We start from the raw sequence: 22,586 nt of genomic DNA on the forward strand, positions 1-22,586 counted from the left end.
GGTTATTTATTGATTGTATATGGAAGTACAACTAATTATTGTATATTGATCTGGTATACTTCAACCTTCCTGAGCTTACTAATTAGTTCTAGTACCATTTTTTGGTAGAATACATTGGGTTTTCTGCATAGAAGATCATGTTATCTACAAGTGAATGTGGTTTTACCTTTTCCTTTCCCAACCAGACGGTTTTAATTTCTTTTTTGCCTTATTGCACTGACTAGAAACTCCAGTACAATGTTTAATAGAAGTTGTGGGAGTAATTCCTTCCACTTTTTTCTTCATTGTCAAGATTGTTTTAGCTATTCTAGGGCCTGTTTCTTTCCATGTAAGTTTTTTTTTTTCAAAACAAGCAACTTTTTTTTTTTTTATGCGGTATGTGGGCCTCTCACTGTTGTGGCCTCTCCCGTTGCGGAGCACAGGCTCCAGATGCGCAGGCTCAGCGGCCATGGCTCATGGACCTAGCCGCTCCGCGGCATATGGGATCCTCCCGGACCGGGGCATGAACCCGTGTCCCCTGCATCGACAGGCGGACTCTCAACCACTGCGCCACCAGGGAAGCCCAACAAGCAACTTTTTATTGAAGTATAGTTGATATGCAGTGTTGTGTTGGTTTCAGTTGTATAGCAAGATGATTCATTTATATATATATATATGTATTCTTTTTCAGATTCTTTTCCATTATAGGGTATTACAAGATATTGAGTCTAGTTCCCTGTGCCATACAATAGGCCTTTGTTGTTTATCTGTTTTATATATAGTAGTGTCTATCTGTTAATCCTAAACTCCTAATATATTCCTCCCTACCTTTCCCCTTGATGACCATAAGTTTGTCTTCTATGTCTGTAAGTCTATTTCTGTTTTGTAAATAAGTTCATTTGTATCTTTTTTTAGATTCCACATATAAGTCATATCTTATGATATTTGTGTTTCTCTTTCTGACTTACTTCACTTAGTATGATAATCTCTAGATCCATCCTTGTTGCTGCAAATGGCATATTTCATTCTTTTTTATGGCTGAGTAATATTCCATTGTATATATGTGCCACATCTTCTTTATCCATTCATCTGTTGATGGACAGTTAGGTTGTTTCCATGTGTTGGCTACTGTAAATAGTGCTGCTATGAACATTGGGGTGCATGTATCTTTTCAAATTAGAGTTTTCATCTTTTCTGGATATATACCCAGGAGTGGGATTGCTGGATCATATGGGAACTCTATTTTTATTTTTTTTAAGGAACACCATATAAATTTTAAAATAATTTTGTCTAAGTCTACAAAAATCAAAACAAAACTTGCTGTCATTTTTAAGAGAAATTGCTTTAAGCCTATAGATCAATTTGGGCATCATTAACATCTTTATTGTTTATAGTCTTCATATCAGGGACCATGGTATATCTCTATTTATTTGATTTCTTTTAATGACATTTTGTGATTTTCTTCCTAAAATCCTACATGTTTTGATAAGCGTAAGCCTAAATGTTTCAATTTCTTTGGAGTGATTAAAAATGGTACTGTTTTTATTTGTGTTTGCATGTTTTTATTAGTATAGAGAAATGTGATTGATTTTTGTGTTGATCTTGTATCCTCTTACTTTGCTGAACTCACTTAGTTTTAGGCATAATATTGGTAAATTCCTTTGGATTTCCTACATAGACAATCATTCATGTCATTTGCATATAGGGACAGTTTTATTTCTTTCCTTTCTGATCTGTATGCTTCTAATTTTTCTTTCTTGTGTTATTTTGGTGGGTAGAATTTCCAGTATTATGTTGAAGGAGAATGGTGAGAGCAAACATCATTGTCTTGTTCCTGATCTAAGAGGGGAATCATTCAATCTTTCATCATTAAGTATTATATTTTCTGTGGGTTGTATTTTTTTGATTTTTGTTTGTTTGGTATATGCTCTTCATTAAGTTAGGGAAATTCCTCTCCATTACTATTTTGCTGAGAATTTTTTTTTATCATTCATGAGTATTGGATTTTTGTCAAATGCCTGTTCTGTGTCAATTGGTATAATCATTTACTTTTTCTTTGTATCTTGTTGGTTAATTTTCTATTTTGAGCCAGCTTTGAATACTTGGAATACATTTCACTTAGTCATAGTGTATAATTTTTTTTATAGATTGTTGAATTTTGTTTGTTAATATTTTTTGAGGATTTTTATGTCTACGTTCATGGGAGATATTGATCTGTAGTTTTCTTTCACTGTACAGTCTTGGTATGGTTTTGGTAATAATTTCCTGATAAAATGATTTGGGGAGTATTCCCTCCTCTTCTATTTTCTGGAAGAGATTGTGTAAAATCAGTGTTAATTCTTTAAATTTTGGTAGAATTCTCCAGTGCAACCATTTTTCCTTTTTTGTGAGGTCTTTAAAAATCAACTTTTTACATAGTTATAGGACCATGCAGATGATCTATTTCATCTTAGTTGAGTTTTGGTGTTTGAAGAAATGGTCCATTTCTTCTACCTTGCCAAATTTATGAGGCTGAAGTTGTTCATAATATTCTCACATTATCCTTTTAATGACTGCAAGATCTATAGTGACTTGTTAATATCTATCTCTACAATTTCCAACATCTTTTTCAATTCTGGTCTGTTTTCTCTTCTTTGGCTGATTTTTCTCTTCATTATGAGTATCATTTTCCAGTTTCTATACATGCCTGATAATTCTTGATTTAGTGGTAGACATTGTGAATTTTACCTTGTTGGATGATAGATACTTCTGTGTTCCAATACATATTTTTGAAGCTTTTTTCTGTAGTTCAGTTAGGTTACTTGGAAACAATTGTTAGGTGGCACAGAGCAAGATTTAAATATAGAGCTAATAATTTCCCACTATTGAGGCAAGACCCTTCTGTGTATTCTTCCCAGGGAATTGTAAAGTTTTCCAGTCTGGCTGGTGGGGACAAGCATTAATCTTGACTTTTTGTGAGCTTCAGTTACTGTTTCCTTCCTTCCTTTCTGGTGTCTCTTTTCCCAGACTCTGATTTTCCTTACATATATGCACTGACCAGTACTCTCCTAAATACTAGAAGTGAACCCTCTGCAAGTCTCTGGAGCTCTCTTTCTGTGCAGCTTTCTCCTCTTTGGCTTCTGCTCTGTGAATATAGCTGCCTTGGTCTTTCTGTACTATTAGTTCTTTCTCCTCCACTCTGGAAGTCTGTTGGCCCCTGCCTCGACTCTCTTGTCCTGTGTCGTACTTAGAAGTGTTCTCAAGGCAGTAAACTGGGCAATCAGAGGGGTCACCTCAATTTGTTTCCCATCTCTCAAGGGTCACTGTCCTTCACAGCCTGATGTCTAATACCTTTAAAGCCATTGCTTCATACACTTCTCTGGTTTTTCCATTGGTTCAGGTGAAAGTTCCCATCCATTCCCTATTACTTCACTTTGATCAGAAACAGAAGTTTGGAATTGGTTTATAAAATTTAATTTTGTTTTATAATTATGTAAAATTTTTTGTGGTTACAAAGTCAAATCAACAGAACATGGTATATTCAAAGAAAATTAGGTATGATTTCTGTCCCTTCTATCTTATTTCCTTCCTCCCTGGGGTAGGAAGTGTCTAAGGTAGCCAGTTATTCCCACCTCCTGATATTCATGGCCTTTTGTAATACCCTCTGCATAAGTAAGCAGCTTCTAACCAATGGCATATGGCAACATAGAGGGGATGTCACTTATATATTGATAATAAGATTATAAAAGTTTGTGACTTCCATCTTGCTTACAGACTTTTCTCTTGACTCCATAGATAAGCAAGTTGTAAGTTGGATGGCAAAGTACTGTGGGTGGCTTCCTCTCAACAACCAGTAAGGACATGAATGCCCTTAGTCCAACAATCCTTGAGGCATTAAATTGTGCCAACAATCATGTAGTTGAGCTTGGAAATGAATCTCTCCCCATTTGAGTCTTCAGATGAAAGAGACCCCAGCCTGGGCCAACACCTTGATTATAGATTTGTAGAAGACCCCGAAGCAGAGGACTCAGATAATCCATGTCCAGATTCCTGGCCAACATAAACTGTGAAACAATAGATGTGTGTTGTTTTAAGCCACTAAGTTTTGGGGTAGGTTGCTACAATTCAATAGATAACTAATAATACCTTTTGTAGATTATATTTTATTTGATGGCTTATTCTTCCATCATTTGCTTTTTATTTTTAAGGTAAACATATACAGTTGATTTTCATTATTCACAGATTCTGTATCTGCAAATTCACCTACTTGCTAAAATGTATTTATAATCTCAAAATCGATACTCACAGTGCTTTTTCAGTCATTGGCAGACATGCACAGAGTAGCAAAAAATTTGAGTTACCACATGCACACATTCCCGGCTGAGTTTAAACAAGGGGATGCTCTGCCTTCCTGTTTCAGCTCTCATACAGAGATGAACAGATGACGGGGATGGTAGGGGCAATTCAGTGTAGTGCAAGAAACTCCAGCTCTGGAGTCAGTTGGATAGGGTTTGAATCTAACTCTGGCCTTTGTTACTGGACCTCAGGCAAATTACTTAACTGTTCTGAACCTTGGGTTTTTTTTTGGTAAAATAAAGAAAATAGAATCCACCAACATAAGTTGTTTTTAAGGTTATAATTTTAATTATACAAAGTTGTAATTTAAGATTATAATCTATTTTATGTTGATTTAGTCCCCTTTGGAGAAATGGTTCAGTATTCACTAATTCTGTGTTTGCAGCAACTTAACTGAACATAGCTACCATGAATAAGTAGAATTAACTGTATACATATTCACATTTTTCGAAAATAAATGGTAATAACAAACTATTTTCATTTTTTTCTACTTTTTTCCCCCTCATATAACATTATATCCTGAAGTTACCTCCATATTAGTACATAGAGACACTTCTATCTCTCTCTTACAGCTGAATAGTACTGTTTTGTGTGTATACTATAATTTATACAGCTAGACCTGTTAGTAGATGTTCGGGTTGACTGATGTCTTTTGGTATTAAAAATAGTAGCGCAATGAGTAACTTTTTTTTTTTTTTTTTTTGCCAATGTGTATTTGGGATATATTCCTGGAATGGAGTTTCTGAGTTAAAAGGCAAAAGCTTACATGTAATGTTGTGGTTTTAGACGCTTTGATAATCCTCCCCTTAAGAGGTAGAGCTCAATTCCCATTCATTTGATTGTGGGCATCCTTAGTGATTCACTTTCAGGAAATAGAATACAAAAGAAGTAATGAGATGTCATTTTTAATTTAGGTTATAAGAAGACTATGGCTTCTATCTTGTGTGTGCTCTCTCACTATCTTTCCCTTGACTCACTGGTGTGGGTAGAAGCCCGCTTCCATACTAAGAGGGAGGCTTGAGAGGGAAGACCCCTACCATGTCATGAGGATAATAGAGTAGCCAAAGGAAATTCCCCCATGGTGAATAACTGAGCTTGGAAATTGAAATTCTGAGGCTTGTCATCAGCTACTTGATCGAGTTTAGAAGCATATCCTCCTCCAGTTCAGCCTTGAAATAATTGCAGCCCTGGCTGACAGCTTGACTGCAACCTCATGACAGACTAGACCTGAACCACCCAGCTAAGCTATTCCCACATTCTCCAATCACAGAAACTATGAAACAGTTAACTACAACAATGTATATAGTTTCAGACTGCTAAATTTCAGGTAATTTGTTACACAGCAATAGATAATGAATACATATAGTTTTGTTAACTATTGCTAAATCTTCTGTATAGGGGCTATACCATTTTTCTGTCCCATGAGTAATATATGAGAATTCCAGGTTCCCATGACTCTACTAACACTGTGTATTTCCAAACTAAGAATACTTTTTTTTTTAACAAGGTAATAGATGAGAAATAGTAAATTACTGTGGCTTTAATGTTTATTTCTTTTATTATAGGAGAGGACTCCTCTCTACCTTCTTTTTAAATTAAATATTAAAATAAGGACAGCTTCCCATCATGCTTAGGAAAAAGAGCTAACATTTTCACAATTTCTACATGGCTCTGCACAATCTGATCCCTTCCCATATCAACTTCCACTGGTATCACTGCTTTAGGATTCTGAATTAATCATTACTATACCCTTAGTGCATAACACAGTGAGTGACTACAGTGTCTTACACACAAGACGTTCAATAAAGATTGATGTAACTGTGGAAGTTTAAATTGGAGTGCTGTTGGTTGCCCATTTCTTACCCTCTTCTTTGCCTTGACGAAGTTTTAGGCCTTTTTCCTCCCCTCATACTCCTAAATTTTGGCTTGCCCCCAAGTTTAAACATACATTAAAGGGTAAGGATATGCGCAACATCCTCCCTCAGCAGCTTACTCTCAGAATCCGAAGACCCTAGAAACATTTCCTGTTAAAGTACCCTGGTTTTGCCACTTGCATACCTCCATCTCTTGAAAGTTCCTGCTAACCCTTCTTACACCTCCCTACTAAAGAAAAGCCTTTTTCTGTTTGATTTTGTGAGGTGCTTGCAGCTTTCTGAGATTGGTGCATTCTCCCTATTGCAATAATCTTTCTGAATAAAATCTCTTCATATCTAAATCCAGACATGTTTTTATTTGACATGGGGAACAAAACTGCTAATGTAAAATTGCTGCTCATTTAATTACACACAAGCCAGAAATCATGGCTGTTGTGAAATCTATGATGATTCAAAATTGTATCTATTTATGTACAGGAAACATCACTTTGTTAGTATGCCTTTTTTTTTAAGTAAAAAAGCTTGATGTAAGGTAAAGGTTATGATAAGTGTTTCGTTGGTTCTTTTTTTTTTAATCAAGTTATTTTTTTTCCCTGAAGTCTAACCTCCTCACTCTCTTCCTCTCTTTTCTTTCCTTCTGTTGTTTTAGTCTCCTCCTTCTCGGTCTCAGTCTCCCGTGTTGTGTCCGGTTTCCCACTTCTGTTCCTGTGCTTCCATTTTTCACGCTTAAGTTTCCCGTCTCTCTGTCTCCACAAGCTTCTCCTTCCCCCATTATTCTTGTTTTCTCCTAGTCTCTGATTCTCATCTCCTCTTCCCTCTCACTTTATTTTCTTCAGTCGGCCTCTGCAACTTGTTACTGCAGTTGTAGTAGTTTCCCCTAGAGAATTCCATATAGTCGTTTTTAGCGTAAAGTTCATTATTTCTGTGTGTCCTCTTTCTCTGCTCCTCAGTGAACTCTTCCATCACTCTGGCCCCTTTTTCCCACAGTGGAATCTCCATTCCACGTTTTCACCCCTCTCAGCAAGTAGAATCGCCCGGTAGAGGGCTGTGCCATTTACAAACACCTTTAGGTAAAGTCTCCAATGAGAATATTTTACTGTTCCAAATTCTTCCTCTTCCACCAAATGAAGCTTTCTAATAGAGGACATTCACTCAAACTTCTTACCCAGTCCTCCTATAAAATCTCTCTGCAAAATTTTGCATGTTACTGCTTTGTATAATTCTCCTTTATGTCATCTTTTCCCCCTCCCCTCGCTGCCGCGGTGGTACAGCCCAGCCTCCGACTAAACCGAATTCCTCTGCTTGTACGGAACCGGCCGGCCTCTCAAGATGGCGGCTCCCACTGAGACACAACGCATGGGAGCGGCCACATTGCCTCCTGAACAAAGCCGCCCAGGGTGCGGAGTGGGCAAAGCTGCCCGGTACCGAACAGCGCAGGCCCGGGAGCCCAGTGCTTTGCTCACCCAGACAGGAAGCGGGAGAGTTCGCCGCTATGGATGTGACAGCTGTCCCGGGTTAAGCCGTGACGGGCGTTTCTAGATCTGATAACGGAACTGCAGGTCAGAAGGCGGACATGTGTGGTGAGGAGTGAGTCTTTTGGATTGGTAATGGGACGGGAGGGGTCCGTGAGTGTCAGTGATTGGAGACTGATGAAGTCACTGGTGGGGAAGGTATGTAGGATTAGGGTTGGGCTTATTTGGGAGTCAGGGATGGGGTGAGCTGTGAGGTTAGTAATTGGATAACGGTGTGTCAGTGACGGGGTTGTCTGTGGGATCAGAAATGGTGTGTAGGGGGACTGACTGGTGATGACTGGGTCAGGGATTTAAGGGACTCTGAGGAATCAGTGATTGGTGAGGGAGGCTGTGGACTAAATGATGAGGGCATCCATGTGGCAGTCAGTGATGTGGTGGGCATGGGGCAGATCTGTGGGGTATGTGATTGCTAGGTCCGAGGATTCAGAGATTTGGAGGGAGCAGTAACGGGATCAGGGAATCTTGATGATTAGCCCTACTGTTTTTTACATACATTAAAATTTCCACAGGTCATACGCAACCTTAAAAGTCAAATCTCTTCTCAACCATTATGCCCTTAGTCTGGTGCCCTGAATAAAAATGATCATTTTGAAACAAGACCAAACAAATCAAAAAAGATAGGATTATTATGAAAAGTGTGATTTTCGTCCTACCTCTTAATAAGTTTATTGAAATCATTTTATATTTTATTCAAGAAACATTTATTGAACACATGTTGGGTGCCCAGAGATAAGTATGACTATTTCTCATGGTTGTTTCCTTCCAGATCTATTTTGACAAAGCCTGGAATACCCCATATAAAACAGTCTGTCTATCATGGGAGCACCTACTTCCCCTGAACCAGTTAAGTCTTACCTACCTGACTCCTTCTGGGACTGAGAAGGATTTCCCAGGTATGTACCGTCTTACGTTAGGGTATATTCCGTTGTATCAGTGGTTCCAACATACCACCATTTTTATATGCAGACAACTATACTGTTGAAAGCAGCAATAAAAATTTAAACGGAAAACATCTTAAAATTAACATTTTGGTCCATGAATATTGATTGGCAGGAAAGTCTGCTGAGTTGAAGGAAAATATGAGAGCTCTTGGGAGATTATTAGAATTCAGCTGCTGATTCCTTTCTGGGGAATAAGGGAATACATTCCTCAGTTTTTCATTTGCTCATTACCCATTCTTATTGCCGGGGAGCTTCATCTTTGTGTGTGTGTGTGTGTGTGTGTGTATTGCCTTATGAAAACATTAGAGTGGAATTGCTGGTTCATAGTGGAGAAAATGAATTGTTAATAAATCAACAGGAAACATATGTTCACATCTATACAATTAAATTAAAAAACCTTGTCCAAGTTCTGTATGATCATAGTATGTAGTCACAAGAGGACTTCCTTCACATGATATGTGCTGATCTTTGTATAAAGACCGAACAGTCTTCTCCCACAGGTTGGCCTAACATCTACCTGACTTCTGTGGTAGTTGCTTCTAGACTGGTGAATGTGGAACCTGCAGTCTGCGTCTGATCTGTGAAAACATCCTTCTGATCACCAATTTTGCCTTTTCAGGCATCTACCTTTTTAGAAGAGAACAGAAAATGATGAAGTCCCAGGTGAGTTGCTTTAATTTTTAATTTCTTAAATTTCTTATTTTGGTTCTTCATACAATCAAATGGAAAAATGAAGATAGCTAAAATTAGGATCAGGGAAAGACAGCCAAAATAAAGATCCAGACCTAGAAAGAGTTGCTAGGTAATATGTAGACAGATACGTTTCCCATGGGAAGAAATTATTTCTTGCCATATAAGACTAAGATTTCATTTTTGGGTCTTTCTCTAGGTGGTGGAGTGTGCAGTGTTCTCACCAACACTCCTGTGGTAAATGCAATTATAAATTTCTTGTAGTTGTATCACAGAATGATTTCTTTTAGAGGGAAGTTATCATAATGTCATAGCCAAACTTCTTAACTTTATCCTTTAGAGCTGGAGTCATCAAACTATTGCCTAAATTCAGTTCTCCAACTGTTTTTGTAAATAAAGTTTTATTGGCAACACAACCATGCCATTTGTTTACATATTGTCTATGGCTTTTTTTGTAGTACAATGGCACCATATGGCCTGCAATGCTGAAAATATATACTTTACTGAAAAAGTTTGTTGACCTCTTCTTTAGAGGACCAGATTGATTATAGAGGCTTCATATTGGCCAGCTTTCTCTACCGATAAAGTCTAGATAATATAGGATGGATACATTTTGAATGGTCTTCCAAAATACATATTTCTTTCAAAAAGTAGTTCTTGAAATATAATTGTCTGGCAGAGCTTTGGAGAGCAAGGGTCACTGAAGCTCTGTACCCTTTACTATGGTTTCAGAGTTTGTAGGATTACTGTCTAACTTGGGGCTAGTTCCTTCTCTGTGTTTCTGTTTTTAACAGTCTGTTATTTTTTCTCCCTGCCAATATTCACTATATATACGGTATAAAAATCTTTAACTATATAAAAAGATAAAAATTTAAACACTGAGGGACCTTTTAACTTAAACTCCCCTCCTCCTGAGATTATCAGTATTAACCATTTGTTTCTAACCTTGTGATGGAGCGTACATGTGTAATAGTACCAGGGCCAGGGGTGTCTCTTACTTTCTTGTTCCTTTTTTGGGGAAAAATAATGTTATAGTAAACATTCTGTTTTGCAACTTGATTTTTAACTTTACTGTCCAGTATAAAAATTTTTGTATGCATTTTGAATATCTTCCTATGCTGGTATATAGAATTCTCCTTTATTATTTTAGCAGATCCATAATATACCCTGTGGACTGGAATTGTTTCTTCATCTGTAAAATGGAGATTGTAATCCTCATAGGGTTGTTGTGGAAATTGAGTAAAAACCACACTTAGAACAGTAACTGGGGATAGTTTGTTTTATATTTAAGTATTAGCTATTATTATTATATCATCATTATTATTGTCAAATCTTGGAATCAGCTTTTGCATTAGGAGTTCTTATGTATATTTTACAGTGGAGCTTAACAAATGAGTTCTATTGTGAAAAGACAGGTTTTTTTTCCTTTTTGGGTCTCAGTAGCTTTGGAGCTCTGCTGCCAATATACAGCCACCAGCCTCATGTGGTTATTGAGCACTTGAAATTAGCTAGTCTGAATTGAAGTGTGCTTTGAGTGTAAAGTACATAGTGGGTTTTGAAGATATAATTGCAGAAATTCATTAATAATTTTTAAAGATTGATTACATGTTGAAATGATATTTTGAATATACTGGGATAAATATATATTATTGAAAATAATTTTTTGAATGTTGCTACTAGAAAATTTAAAATTACTTATCTGGTTGCCTTTATATTTCTGTTAGAGCTGCTTTAAAGATGAAAATGGATTTTTTATTGGCCCAATAAATCCAACTATCATGGCTAATTAACTTGCTTATTAGCTCAGGAAGAAAGATTTATATTTTTTCCATACAGTCCAGAAGTGAAGTCATCATTTTCACACATATCTATCTTTCTTTTCTCCCTCTTAACACCTACTCCCCTTCCATTTCCTCCATCTCTTCCATTCTTCCAGTCACTCAAGCAGTAAAAACTGCTTGTAGCTGATTGGAAAGTACAATTTTCCACTGATTATGCACTATTTTACTCAAAATTAACAAAATTTATACATATTTAGTATATTAAAGCATTCTAGTATCATTGATAAAGCAAAGTTAGAATGTCAGCATTACGTTTATTAATTTTCTTATCAGAATGGTTTCCCTCTACATTCTACATTTATCTTCCTCATGTTACTGTTCTTTAGATCACAAGAATATTATTGACAGTGCACAAAACTGTTCTTAACTAAGCATGAAATTTATTTTATTCTCTATAATTTTCATTCATTCCTTTTTAGCAAACATTTCTTGAGTAGTCAATATATGTCACAGGTGCTGGCTGGCTGTGAAATATCTCAAGAGTTACACATGGTTCTTTCTTGGGAAGAATGCAGAGAAAAATGGGGTGAACAGATGTGGAAACTAACATTAACACATAAAAGCTCTATAATAGACATGGGAGCAAGGGACTTTTATAGTCGATAAGGGGGAGCAGCCAGCTTTATAAATAAGTCAAGGATAAGAGTCTTAAAAGATTATTAAATTCTGGATCATGAAGGAAGTAGGATGAGGATAGGAAACAGCATTTGAAAAAGTAGAGAAGGCTGAGAATTTGAGGAAAACTAAAGCGGAGGGTGTCTCATGGCAAGTTTGTCTGAAGGCGGCATTAAGGTAATAAAATATAAAAGGTCTTGTTTACAGTATCAAGGAAGGCATTGTGGAATAAGTACAGTGGTCAAGAACCCAGCTACTGAGTCAGGACACCCGCTTTTAAATCTGACAGTTAATCAGTCATATATTCAGTGTAACCTCTGGCAAGAAGTGACTTAACCACTGTAATCCTCAATTCTCTCATGTGTAAAGTGGGAAAACTAAAGGGATTGTTATGGGAACAAACTGAATGCTTGGCAGCTTGATGGTGTGAATATGAGACTTGATGTGGAGTGAGAGAAACCTTAGCATTGAGATGATTGAGATGAGACTAATTATATATGCAAGGATGGACCCAAAGGAGTCTTTTAAGCAGGAGAATGTTGATATTTAATTTTTTTTTCATTCTGAAAGCAATATTTGATAATAATGGAATAATTAGGGGAAAACCCTCAAAAGTAGTTTAAAATAATACAAATCACTCAGATTCCACTATTAGGTGACAATTATTATGAACATACATAATGGTGGCATAATTAAAATAGCCAGTTTACCCTCCAGAAACACCTCTGGCTCTGCAGTTACCCAAGTCCTTTATTTCAGTGTCATGTCAATAATTTGTTATAGTTTTCTCGTGAATGTTTCCTGCATATTTCTTGTGTGTTTTTCAATATTGCTGTTATAATTGATGTATTTCATTATATTCCTAGCTATTGCATATATATAGGAGAACTGTTAGATTTAGAAGAAGCTAAGATTTCTTTCCTATGAAATGAGGGGATTGGATTAGAATCTTCAAGAACTCTGACATTCTCTGATTCTCTAAATGCGGCTTTTCTCTTTTTTATATATTATACTTTAAAAATCCTTCTCTATAATTATTAATAAAGGGCTTCCCTCGTGGTGCAGTGGTTAAGAACATGCCTGCCAATGCAGGGGACATGGGTTCGAGCCCTGGTCCAGGAAGATCCGACATGCCGCGGAGCACCTAAGCCCGTGCGCCACAACTACTGAGCCTGCGCCCTAGAGCCTGTGAGCCACAGCTGCTGAGCCCACGTGCCACAACTGCTGAAGTCTGTGACCCCTAGAGCCCATGCTCCACAACAAGAGAAGCCACCACGATGAGAAGCCCGTGCACCGCGAGGAAGAATAGCCCCTGCTCCCAGTAACTAGAGAAAGCCTGCGTGCAGCAACAAAGACCCAATGCAGCCAAAAATAAATACATTAATTTAAAAAATTATTAATAAAAATCTTCCCAGCCAGGTTTTGTTTTGTTGTTATATAATTTTGGGTATTTTGAGAGTTTAAATTTTTACTCCATCCAGAATATATATTTTTCTCTTTTCCAAGACATAAGATATCATTGTATTAGTTATAATTGATGTATTTTATTATGGCAGCTAGGGCTGCCCTAACAGAATACCACACACTGTGTGGGTTAAACAACAGAAATTTTTGTGTCACAGTTCTGCAGACTAGAAGTCAAAACTTAAGGTATCAGCAAGACTGGTTCCTTCTGAGGGCTGTGAGAGAAGGATCTGTTCCAAGTCTCCCTCTTTGGCTTGTAGATAACTATCTTCTCCTCATGTCTCTTCATACTGTCTTCCATCTGTGTGTGTGTCTCTCTCTGTTCAGATTTCTCCTTTTGATGTGGACCTCAGTCATATTGTGTTAGGGTCCACCCTAATAACCTCATATAACTAATTACATCTGCAGTAACCCTATTTCCAAATAAGGTCACATTCTGAGGTACTAGGGGTTAGGACTTCAACTTATGAATTTTCAGGGTATACAATTCAGCCTTTAACATATGGCTTCAACATTATTCTTTTCCTGTTAACTGTCCAGTTGTTTCAGTACTATTCATTGAATAATACATCTTCCTCTCAGCTGTGTGTTTTTTTATATTAAACTCAAATCTTTATGTAATGCTATTTCTTTTCTAATTTATTAGTGCACAGAGATACATTTTCATAGTTATATTCAGTGTGTACATATTAACTTATGCTGTTTTTCTTCATTTATTCTTTCATGTAAGCATTTCCACATGTTGAAAGAGCTGTATTTTATTCCATCAGATTTAAGTAATTGTTTCCTTATTATTACATACTTGAATTGTTTTCCAAAATTCCTCTCAGCTGCTTTAATGCTGCCCTTAAATTACCATTTGTATTAGGTAGGCATTTTATGATTTACCTCTTCTGTTTTCCTGTACTGTCTGGGTCTTCTTGCCAAAGGCAGGATTTTACATTGGTTCTCCCAAATATTCTGATACAACCTAGATGTAGGTATAGTGTTGCATACTATATTAGAGATGATAAGAATGATCACTTTAGATTAACAGGAATATACTGTTACAGGGGTTAGTATCATTCAAGGATGTGGCTGTGGATTTCACCCAGGAGGAGTGGCAGCAACTGGACCCTGCTCAGAAGACCCTGTACAGGGATGTGATGCTGGAGAACTACAGCCACCTGGTCTCAATGGGTAAGGATGACTTCCCTGTATAACTCAGACTTGTCCAATCAAGTGCCTTTCCTTATCAGTCTCTGTGGTTAGGTGGTTCCTGACATATATAATGACTTTTATGATCTTCGTACCTTCCCCAATGGAGGTCATTACTTTGCTGAGGGCCAAATGTACTACTTCATTGTAGACCTCCTTAAACTGCACATTCTCTTTTGCCTTCTGTGCAGTCTATCCCAGTTCCTCTGATTTCCATTTAATAGGGCATCCAGTTTCCAAACCAGATGTCATCTCCAAGTTGGAACAAGGAGAAGATCCATGGATCATGAAGAGAGACATATCAAATTGGATCTATCCATATGAAGATCAGGCAGATGGGCGACAAGGGAAGTGAAATATCAGGTTTTTTTTTTAATTGATTGATGCCTGAGGCTTATATTTCTCTCCTTAGTGAATTCTCTTATTCTTTGTTCCTATGCTGAGAATTTAGTAGGCATTCAACAAATAATTAATCAAATAACTGTGAACCTTTATAGGGGATAGCTATTTCTTATTGATTGTATGTGTATATATTATGTATTAAATATATATTTGTTTAATATATTTAATATATATTTAATGCATTTTATGAAAAGGCTTAATAGGCAATAGAAGGCAAATTCCTTCTAAGAACACAGGTTGCATTACAGAATTAAATGTCAAATACTGCAACTGTTTTTAAAAGTTCGGAGAAAATTAGAGTCTAAAGAAACGAAACAGAATTTGAAAAAGCATTTTTCAGAGCATTCAGCTGTAGCTGCTTTGAAAGATTTATTGAGTATTGATGATGCTGAGAGAGGGAGGTGAAGACAAACTGTTGATGGGGGGTGGGCATGAAGAGTATATGAACAAAACCTTGAAGTTAGGGAAATATGGCTTTTCTGGGAGAACTTTGCTAGTTTTATTTGATAACGTAGAGAAAGAATTTATGGGGAACTGTGGAATTCAAGCTTGGATTCTTGGTGTGAATCTGATACTGAATCCACAGCAGGATTTTGGGTTTTTCTATTGTTTGTATTAGTCGTTATTTAAGAAAGTAGACTAAGGAGAGTTAAAGTATTTTGAATACAGAAGAGACCTTGTTTCTTTGGCTAGTGGTGGCAGGATAATACTAGTCAAGTATATATAGCAAATTATAGTATATATAGTATATATAGTATATATAGCAAATTATAAAATAAATGCATTTGAAAGGTGAAAAGCATTTCCCTTCAGAAAGCAAGAGAAATGGGAAGACTCTAGAAGAGTAATCCAAGATTAGAGTGATAATAACTCAGATAGTTTTCTATCTCCTTTAGGTATAGTTTTTCCATAAATATTTTGCTTTAACATCCTTGTCTAACCATTTCCCTCATCATACTATTTGCTGTCTGTCTTATGAAATGGCCTGTCTCATCCCTGTTTTGAGTTCATCACCTTCATTGGATCAGTCATTTTTTATACTCCTCTGCATTCTATTAATTATTCTTTATGACTGTTTTATTTTATCTTTCTTTCTTTTAGACAGGAAAAGTAACCTTGACAACACCCAATCATGTATTTTGGGGTCTGTTTCCTTCCATAATAAGATACTGAAAGGAGTCACAAAGGATGGTTCATTTTACTCCATATTAAAAGTCTGTCAAGGTGATGGCCACCTACAGAGATGTCAGAAAAACAGACTTTTCAGGCAAGTAACAGTCATCAACAACAAAACAATGACTGTGGAGTCAGACCACAAATATAATGCATTGGGCAAAATATTTCAAGAATGCATAGGGTCAGATACTTCAAGACAAAGACCCCATAACTGTGATGCATTTAAAAATGACTTGAAATCTAGTATTGACCTACCTAGTTGTAATAAGAGCAATTCAGGAAAAAACCCTGATGAGAGTTTTGGATGTGGAAAATCATCCATCCATGGTGTGTCCAATCCTGATCTTGAGAAAATTCACAATCGAGTAATTCCCTGTGATGATAATGAGTGTGGAAACATTTTCAGCAAGAAACAATCCCTTATTCAGTATCAGAATGTTGAAACTAAGGAGAAAACCTGTGTATGTATTACATGTGGAAAAGCCTTTGCTAAGAAGTCACAGCTCATTGTACATCAACGAATTCATACTGGGAAGAAACCATACAATTGTGGTGCATGTGGGAAAGCTTTCAGTGAGAAGTTTCACCTTATTGTACATCAAAGAATTCATACTGGGGAGAAACCTTATGAATGTTCTGAATGTGGAAAAGCCTTCTCTCAAAAATCATCCCTCATTATACATCAAAGAGTTCATACTGGGGAAAAACCATATGAATGTAGTGACTGTGGGAAAGCCTTCTCCCAGAAATCACCCCTCATTATACATCAGAGAATTCACACTGGAGAGAAACCTTATGAATGTAGAGAGTGTGGTAAGGCCTTCTCCCAGAAGTCACAGCTGATTATACATCATAGAGCTCATACTGGAGAGAAGCCCTATGAGTGTACTGAATGTGGAAAAGCCTTCTGTGAGAAGTCCCACCTCATCATACATAAAAGGATTCACACTGGAGAGAAACCCTACAAATGTGCTCAATGTGAGGAAGCCTTCAGCAGGAAGACAGAACTCATTACACACCAGTTAATTCATACTGGGGAGAAACCTTACGAATGTACTGCATGTGGGAAGACCTTCTCCCGGAAGTCACAGCTCATTATACATCAGAGAACGCATACTGGAGAAAAGCCCTATAAATGCAGTGAATGTGGAAAAGCCTTCTGTCAGAAATCACATCTCATTGGACATCAGAGGATTCACACAGGAGAAAAACCTTACGTTTGTACTGAATGTGGAAAAGCCTTCTCTCAAAAATCTCACCTCCCAGGACATCAGCGGATTCATACAGGAGAGAAACCTTATATATGTGTTGAATGTGGAAAGGCATTTTCTCAGAAGTCAGACCTTGTTTTACATCAGAGAATTCATACAGGGGAAAGACCTTATCAGTGTGCTGTATGTGGGAAAGCCTTCATCCAGAAATCACAACTCACTGTACATCAGAGAATTCACAGCAGTGGTAAAATCATAATAAACTAAAAACACAGACAAGCTTTCAGTATTAGCTCAAGCCTTAATAAACAACAGAAACGTGATTAATTTGATAAATTTGTGGACAACATCTTTATAGAGAAAATTTTACAAGAGAATTCGTGTCTGTAGTGTGGTGATACCTAACTCAGCAAAGATGATGGGAAATAATTACATAAATGAAGGACATTTCACCATGGCATGTAAAGCTTTTAAAGTCATGAACTGAATGGTCAGTAGAACAAATTATGTATATAGAATATTGTCAAATTACATATTTCTTATTATACCATAACAATAAACACATTGTGAAATTGCTAATATTAGCTTGCCATTATTTTGGCCATGTACAGTAATTCCCTATAAAGGACATGAAGAAAACTTGAGTTAAAAAAATCAATTCCTAGAAACTGTATTAATAAGGAGGGGCTTGGGAGTTCCCTGGTGGTAGGACTTGGTACTTTCACTGCTGTGGCCCAGGTTCAATCCCTGGTCAGGGAACTAAGATCCTGCCAGCTGTGCAGAGCAGCCAAAAAAAAAAAAAAACAAAAAGGGGGAGGGGGTTGCTTAACATGATCCCTAAATATACATGTAAAATTCTTATACAAAGATGGAAAGATAGGTTGATCAGATTCAGTAAAGGTGATAATTATACATTTTCCCATCTCAAGCATATAAGTTGATCTGTATCTCTGGAAGGACCCTGGACCTTGAAATTGATGCTTCTTGACCAAATCTCCTCTTTACTCTCCCTTACTGGGAATTTGCTATAGTGGAAAGACTTTGGTACTGAACCAGATGGTTTGGGTTTTAATCCTGGCTCAACTACTCAAAAGATTGTGTGACTTCAGGCAAGCCTACTTTACCCATCTGAATATTTTTTCTGATTGGTAAATAAATGTACAGTGTAGAGCACACTTTCAGTTAATATTAGTTCTTTTCATCTTTCTATTGTCCTATAACAGGATGCTAAGAATAATATGATACATCTGAACTTGCTTTGCAGTCTGGATACTCTGCTTATGTACCCCATTCCTATGACTGATTGATTTAACTGTCTTTGACCATGGTAGTCTTGATTCCTGGTATGTTAAAGTGAGATTTTATTATAATTTTATTATTTTTTACATACGTTTATATAAGCCGTTGTGTTTGCACATAAAGACCCTGTCTAATGTCACTTTAGCTCCTTTATGACCCCTGTCCTGCAGCTGCAACTGTTCTCCCCGGAACTGAGGACACTTAACAAAGGAAAACTCTTGGGGTAAGAATTCATGCCTGCCGTAGATTTGAGAACTTAATACCTCTAAAATTTCTCCTGCCCTCCTTCCTGTGGTCCCACATATTCCTGCATGAGTGACTTAAAATGAGGACTCCTGCTGGAGCTGCTCTGCAGGAGAGCATACCTGGCAAGGATGAGGGTGTCTATATGGTAAAACATGGTTTACCCATGTTCACATTGTTCTTCCCTTAGTTCCTACTTGATTCCTTCACATTTCATGCCCACCTTATCCCCTTCCTGCATGGCTGAACTATCTATTATGAAACTGGGTGAGAATCTCTGCAGGGGAGAGGGCATACCTGATGGAGAGGGATGTGGGAACCTGTGTGGGCAAATTTCTGGTCTCATTATTAACACTGAGTTGATAGCACTGTCATCAGATATAACTGGCCATTCAGATCTGGGATAGAAGGCCTAAGAGTACACCTCATGGGTAGAGCTACTCTGAGGGTTCCTCATAGAAGGTTCCTCATAGAAGATGTCCTAACTGGCTCTTATGGAGACATGAGAAGGACAAGGGATCATATTGGGAATATAGAGAAATTTAGTGAAGAGGGGGTTTTATATAGTGACAGGTATGGACCTTATATAGGTTTAACAAAGACTCACAGTTCCCACCTCATAGACTTCCCATTTGATCCTTCCACTGTTACAGCTCCTTCGCAGCCTCATTGATCTGATAATGGGTTTCTATAAAAATCTCATTTCAGATTTAGCACCTCCTGGTTTAACATTTCACCAGCTTTTTTTTTTTCCAGCTTTTTACTAGAGGAGCTAGCCAGTGCAATGAGGCAAGAAAAAGAAGCAGTAGGCATATTCAGATTCTAAAGATACTTAAAAGTTATTGAAAAGATTTGAATACAACCAAATTAAAAAGAAAAAAGCCAATTCTACAATATCTATTCCAGAAAAGAGAAGAGGAAGGATCCCTGACATATTTTATGAGTCTACCATTATCCTGATGCTAAAGCCAGACAGACATTACAAGAAAAAAAAAATTAGTGACCAGTATTTCTCCTGAACATAGCCACAACCATCCTTAACAGACTATTTGCAAATCAAGTCTAGAAATATTTTGAATAAAGAAGTACATCATGGCTAAATAGAGTTTAATTCAAGAATGTAAGTTTGGTCCAATGTACAAAAAAATTTTGGTATAATTCAACATACCAATAGCCTAAAAAGAATAACTATATGGTCATTTCTATAGATGGGGGAAAATTATTTGGCAAAACTTCCACATCAATTTAGAATAAAAACTCAGCAACTAGGAATAAAGGGCAGCCTCCTCAAATTGTTGAAGGACATCTATAGAACATCTAAAGTTAGCATATTTAATGGTGAAAGACTAAATGTGTGCCCCAAGATTGGGAAATGTTAAAGATGTCTGTTCTGCTCTTCCTAGTGAATATTGTACTGGTGATCTTAGCCAGTGCAGTAGGGAAAACAAAATAAGGTGGGGGATGGAGTGGAGTGGGGGTGGGGGTGGAGCATACAGTCAGGAAAGGAAAATAAAATTGTCTTTATTTGCAGATAACATGGTCTTCTACACAGAAGATTTCAAAGACTACAAAAAAATCTACTAGACCTGATAAATGGGTTTCACAAAATATCTAAAAAAGTGAGATTTACTGTATTTACAGATAGAAAGATTCAATATTGACTGTTAAGATATCAGTTTTCCTCAAATTAATCTATATATTTATTGCAATCACCCACAAAAAATCTCAGCAGACATTTGTGTAGAATTCGACAATCTGATTCAAAAATGTACATGGAAATGCAAAAGACCTAGAATAAACAAGACATCTTTGGAAAGAAAGAAGAAGACTCATATTACCTGATTTCAAGGCTTATTATAAAGCTAGAGTAATCAAGTATATAGTATTGGCATAAGAATAGACAGGTCAATGAAACAATATAGTCTAGAAGTCAAACCACACATATGAATAACAGACTTTTAGCAAAGTTGTCAAGGTAACTCAATGGACAGAAGGTAGTCTTCAACAAACTATGCTGAAACATTTGGAAATCCATATGCGAAAAAAAAGCAATACAAAAAACTCTTGATTCCTAGCTCATACTCATACTATATCTAAAAATCAACGTGAAAAAGGTCATGCGCATAAATGTAAACGTGGAAACTATAAAGTTCTAGAAGAAAACAGAAAGTAATTGTGACTTTCATTATGCGAAGATTTTTCAAAGAAAAAACCCCCACAAAACATGACATTAAAAGCTGATAGATTTCATTATAATAACATCTATTCTTCTAAATACAGTGTTAAGAAAATGCCTAGTTATACTACCCCAGTCATTAAGTTTAGACCACCTTCAGTGGACTTGGAAAGGGATCAGAACATACTGTTTTAAATTGTGAGTCTGTACTGTTCCATTCATACTTTTCATAAGATCCTTAATATTTTACTAGTATTTCATCTTACACTGAAAATAATGTTCCCCAACCACGTTAGCAGAATTACTAAATTATTTTGCGTATAGTATGCTTAAACAAACTTCAAATTTTCAACACTAATATTACTAAAACAGTAAAAACAATAGATGAACAAAGTCTGTTCTTATGTTGATTCCTTAGCTTTAATATTTTTCCATTTCAATGGCTATAAAAATTCAACCAAATTAAAAATAGTTACATTAATAAGCTAAAAATGCCAACAGGATAAGTATTCAAGGAGATATAGTCGAAAGATCTGTGAAAGCTCAACTTCCCCTTCTTATATATATATATATTTAGTTATTGGAGTATAATTGCTTTACAGTGTTGTGTTAGTTTCTGCTGTACAACAAAGTGAATCAGCTATATGTATACATATATCCCTATATCCCCTCCCTCTTGAGCTTCCCTCCCACCCTCCCTATCCCACCCCTCTAGGTTGTCACAAAGCAACAAGTTGATCTCCCTGTACTATGCAGCAGCTTCCCACTAGTCATCCATTTTACATTTGGTAGTGTATATATGTCAATGCTACTCTCTCGCTTCGTCCCAGCTTCCCCTTCCTCCCCTGTGTCCTCAAGTCCATTCTCTACATCTGCATCTTTATTCCTGCCCTGCCACTAGGTTCATCAGTACCAGTTTTGTTTTGTTTTTCTTGATTCCATATGTGTGTGTTAGCATACGGTATTTGTTTTTCTCTTTCTGACTTACTTCACTCTGTATGACAGACTCTAGGTCCACACACCTCATTACAAATAACTCAGTTTCTTTCCGTTTTATGGCTGAGTAATATTCCATTGTATATATGTATCACATCTTCTTCATCCATTCATTTATTGATGTACATTTAGGTTGCTTCCATGTCCTGGCTATTGTAAATAGTGCTGCAGTGAACATTGTGGTACATGTCTCTTTTTGAATTATGGTTTTCTCTGGGTATATGCCCAGTAGTGGGATCATATGGTAGTTCTATTTTTAGTTTTTTAAGGAACCTCCATACTGTTTTCCATAGTGGCTGTATCAATTTACATTCCCACCAACAGTGCAGGGGGGTTCCCTTGTCTCCACACCCTCTCCAACATTTATTGTTTCAGATTTCTTGATGATGGCCATTCTGACCAGTGTGAGGTGATACCTAATTATGGTTTTGATGTTCATTTCTCTAATGATTAGTGATGTTGAGCATCTTTTCATGTGTTTGTTGGTAATCTGTATATCTACTTTGGAGAAGTGTCTATTTAGGTCTTCCACCCATTTTTGGATTGGGTTGTTTGTTTTTTTGATATTGAGCTGCATGACCTGCTTGTATATTTTGGAGATTAATCCTTTGTCAG

The 22,586-nt window shown here is 36.8% G+C and overlaps 1 protein-coding gene across 1 annotated transcript; it reads left to right on the plus strand.

Moving 5' to 3' along the window:
• Positions 1-7,795: 7,795 nt before the first annotated feature.
• On the plus strand, positions 7,796-17,963 carry LOC309958890 (uncharacterized protein; the record flags this gene model as incomplete). The annotated part of the gene is made up of 7 exons (XM_082835019.1): positions 7,796-7,858; positions 7,966-8,118; positions 8,487-8,613; positions 9,281-9,324; positions 14,324-14,450; positions 14,693-14,819; positions 15,976-17,963. 7 exons carry the CDS (start codon positions 7,796-7,798, stop codon positions 17,522-17,524), a joined length of 2,190 nt encoding a protein of 729 aa, XP_082691145.1. The 3' UTR covers positions 17,525-17,963.
• Between the last annotated feature and the right edge of the window lie 4,623 nt (positions 17,964-22,586).

This window comes from Leucopleurus acutus (assembly GCF_964270905.1).
Source record: "Leucopleurus acutus genome assembly, chromosome: 3".
NCBI lineage: Eukaryota > Metazoa > Chordata > Mammalia > Artiodactyla > Delphinidae > Leucopleurus > Leucopleurus acutus.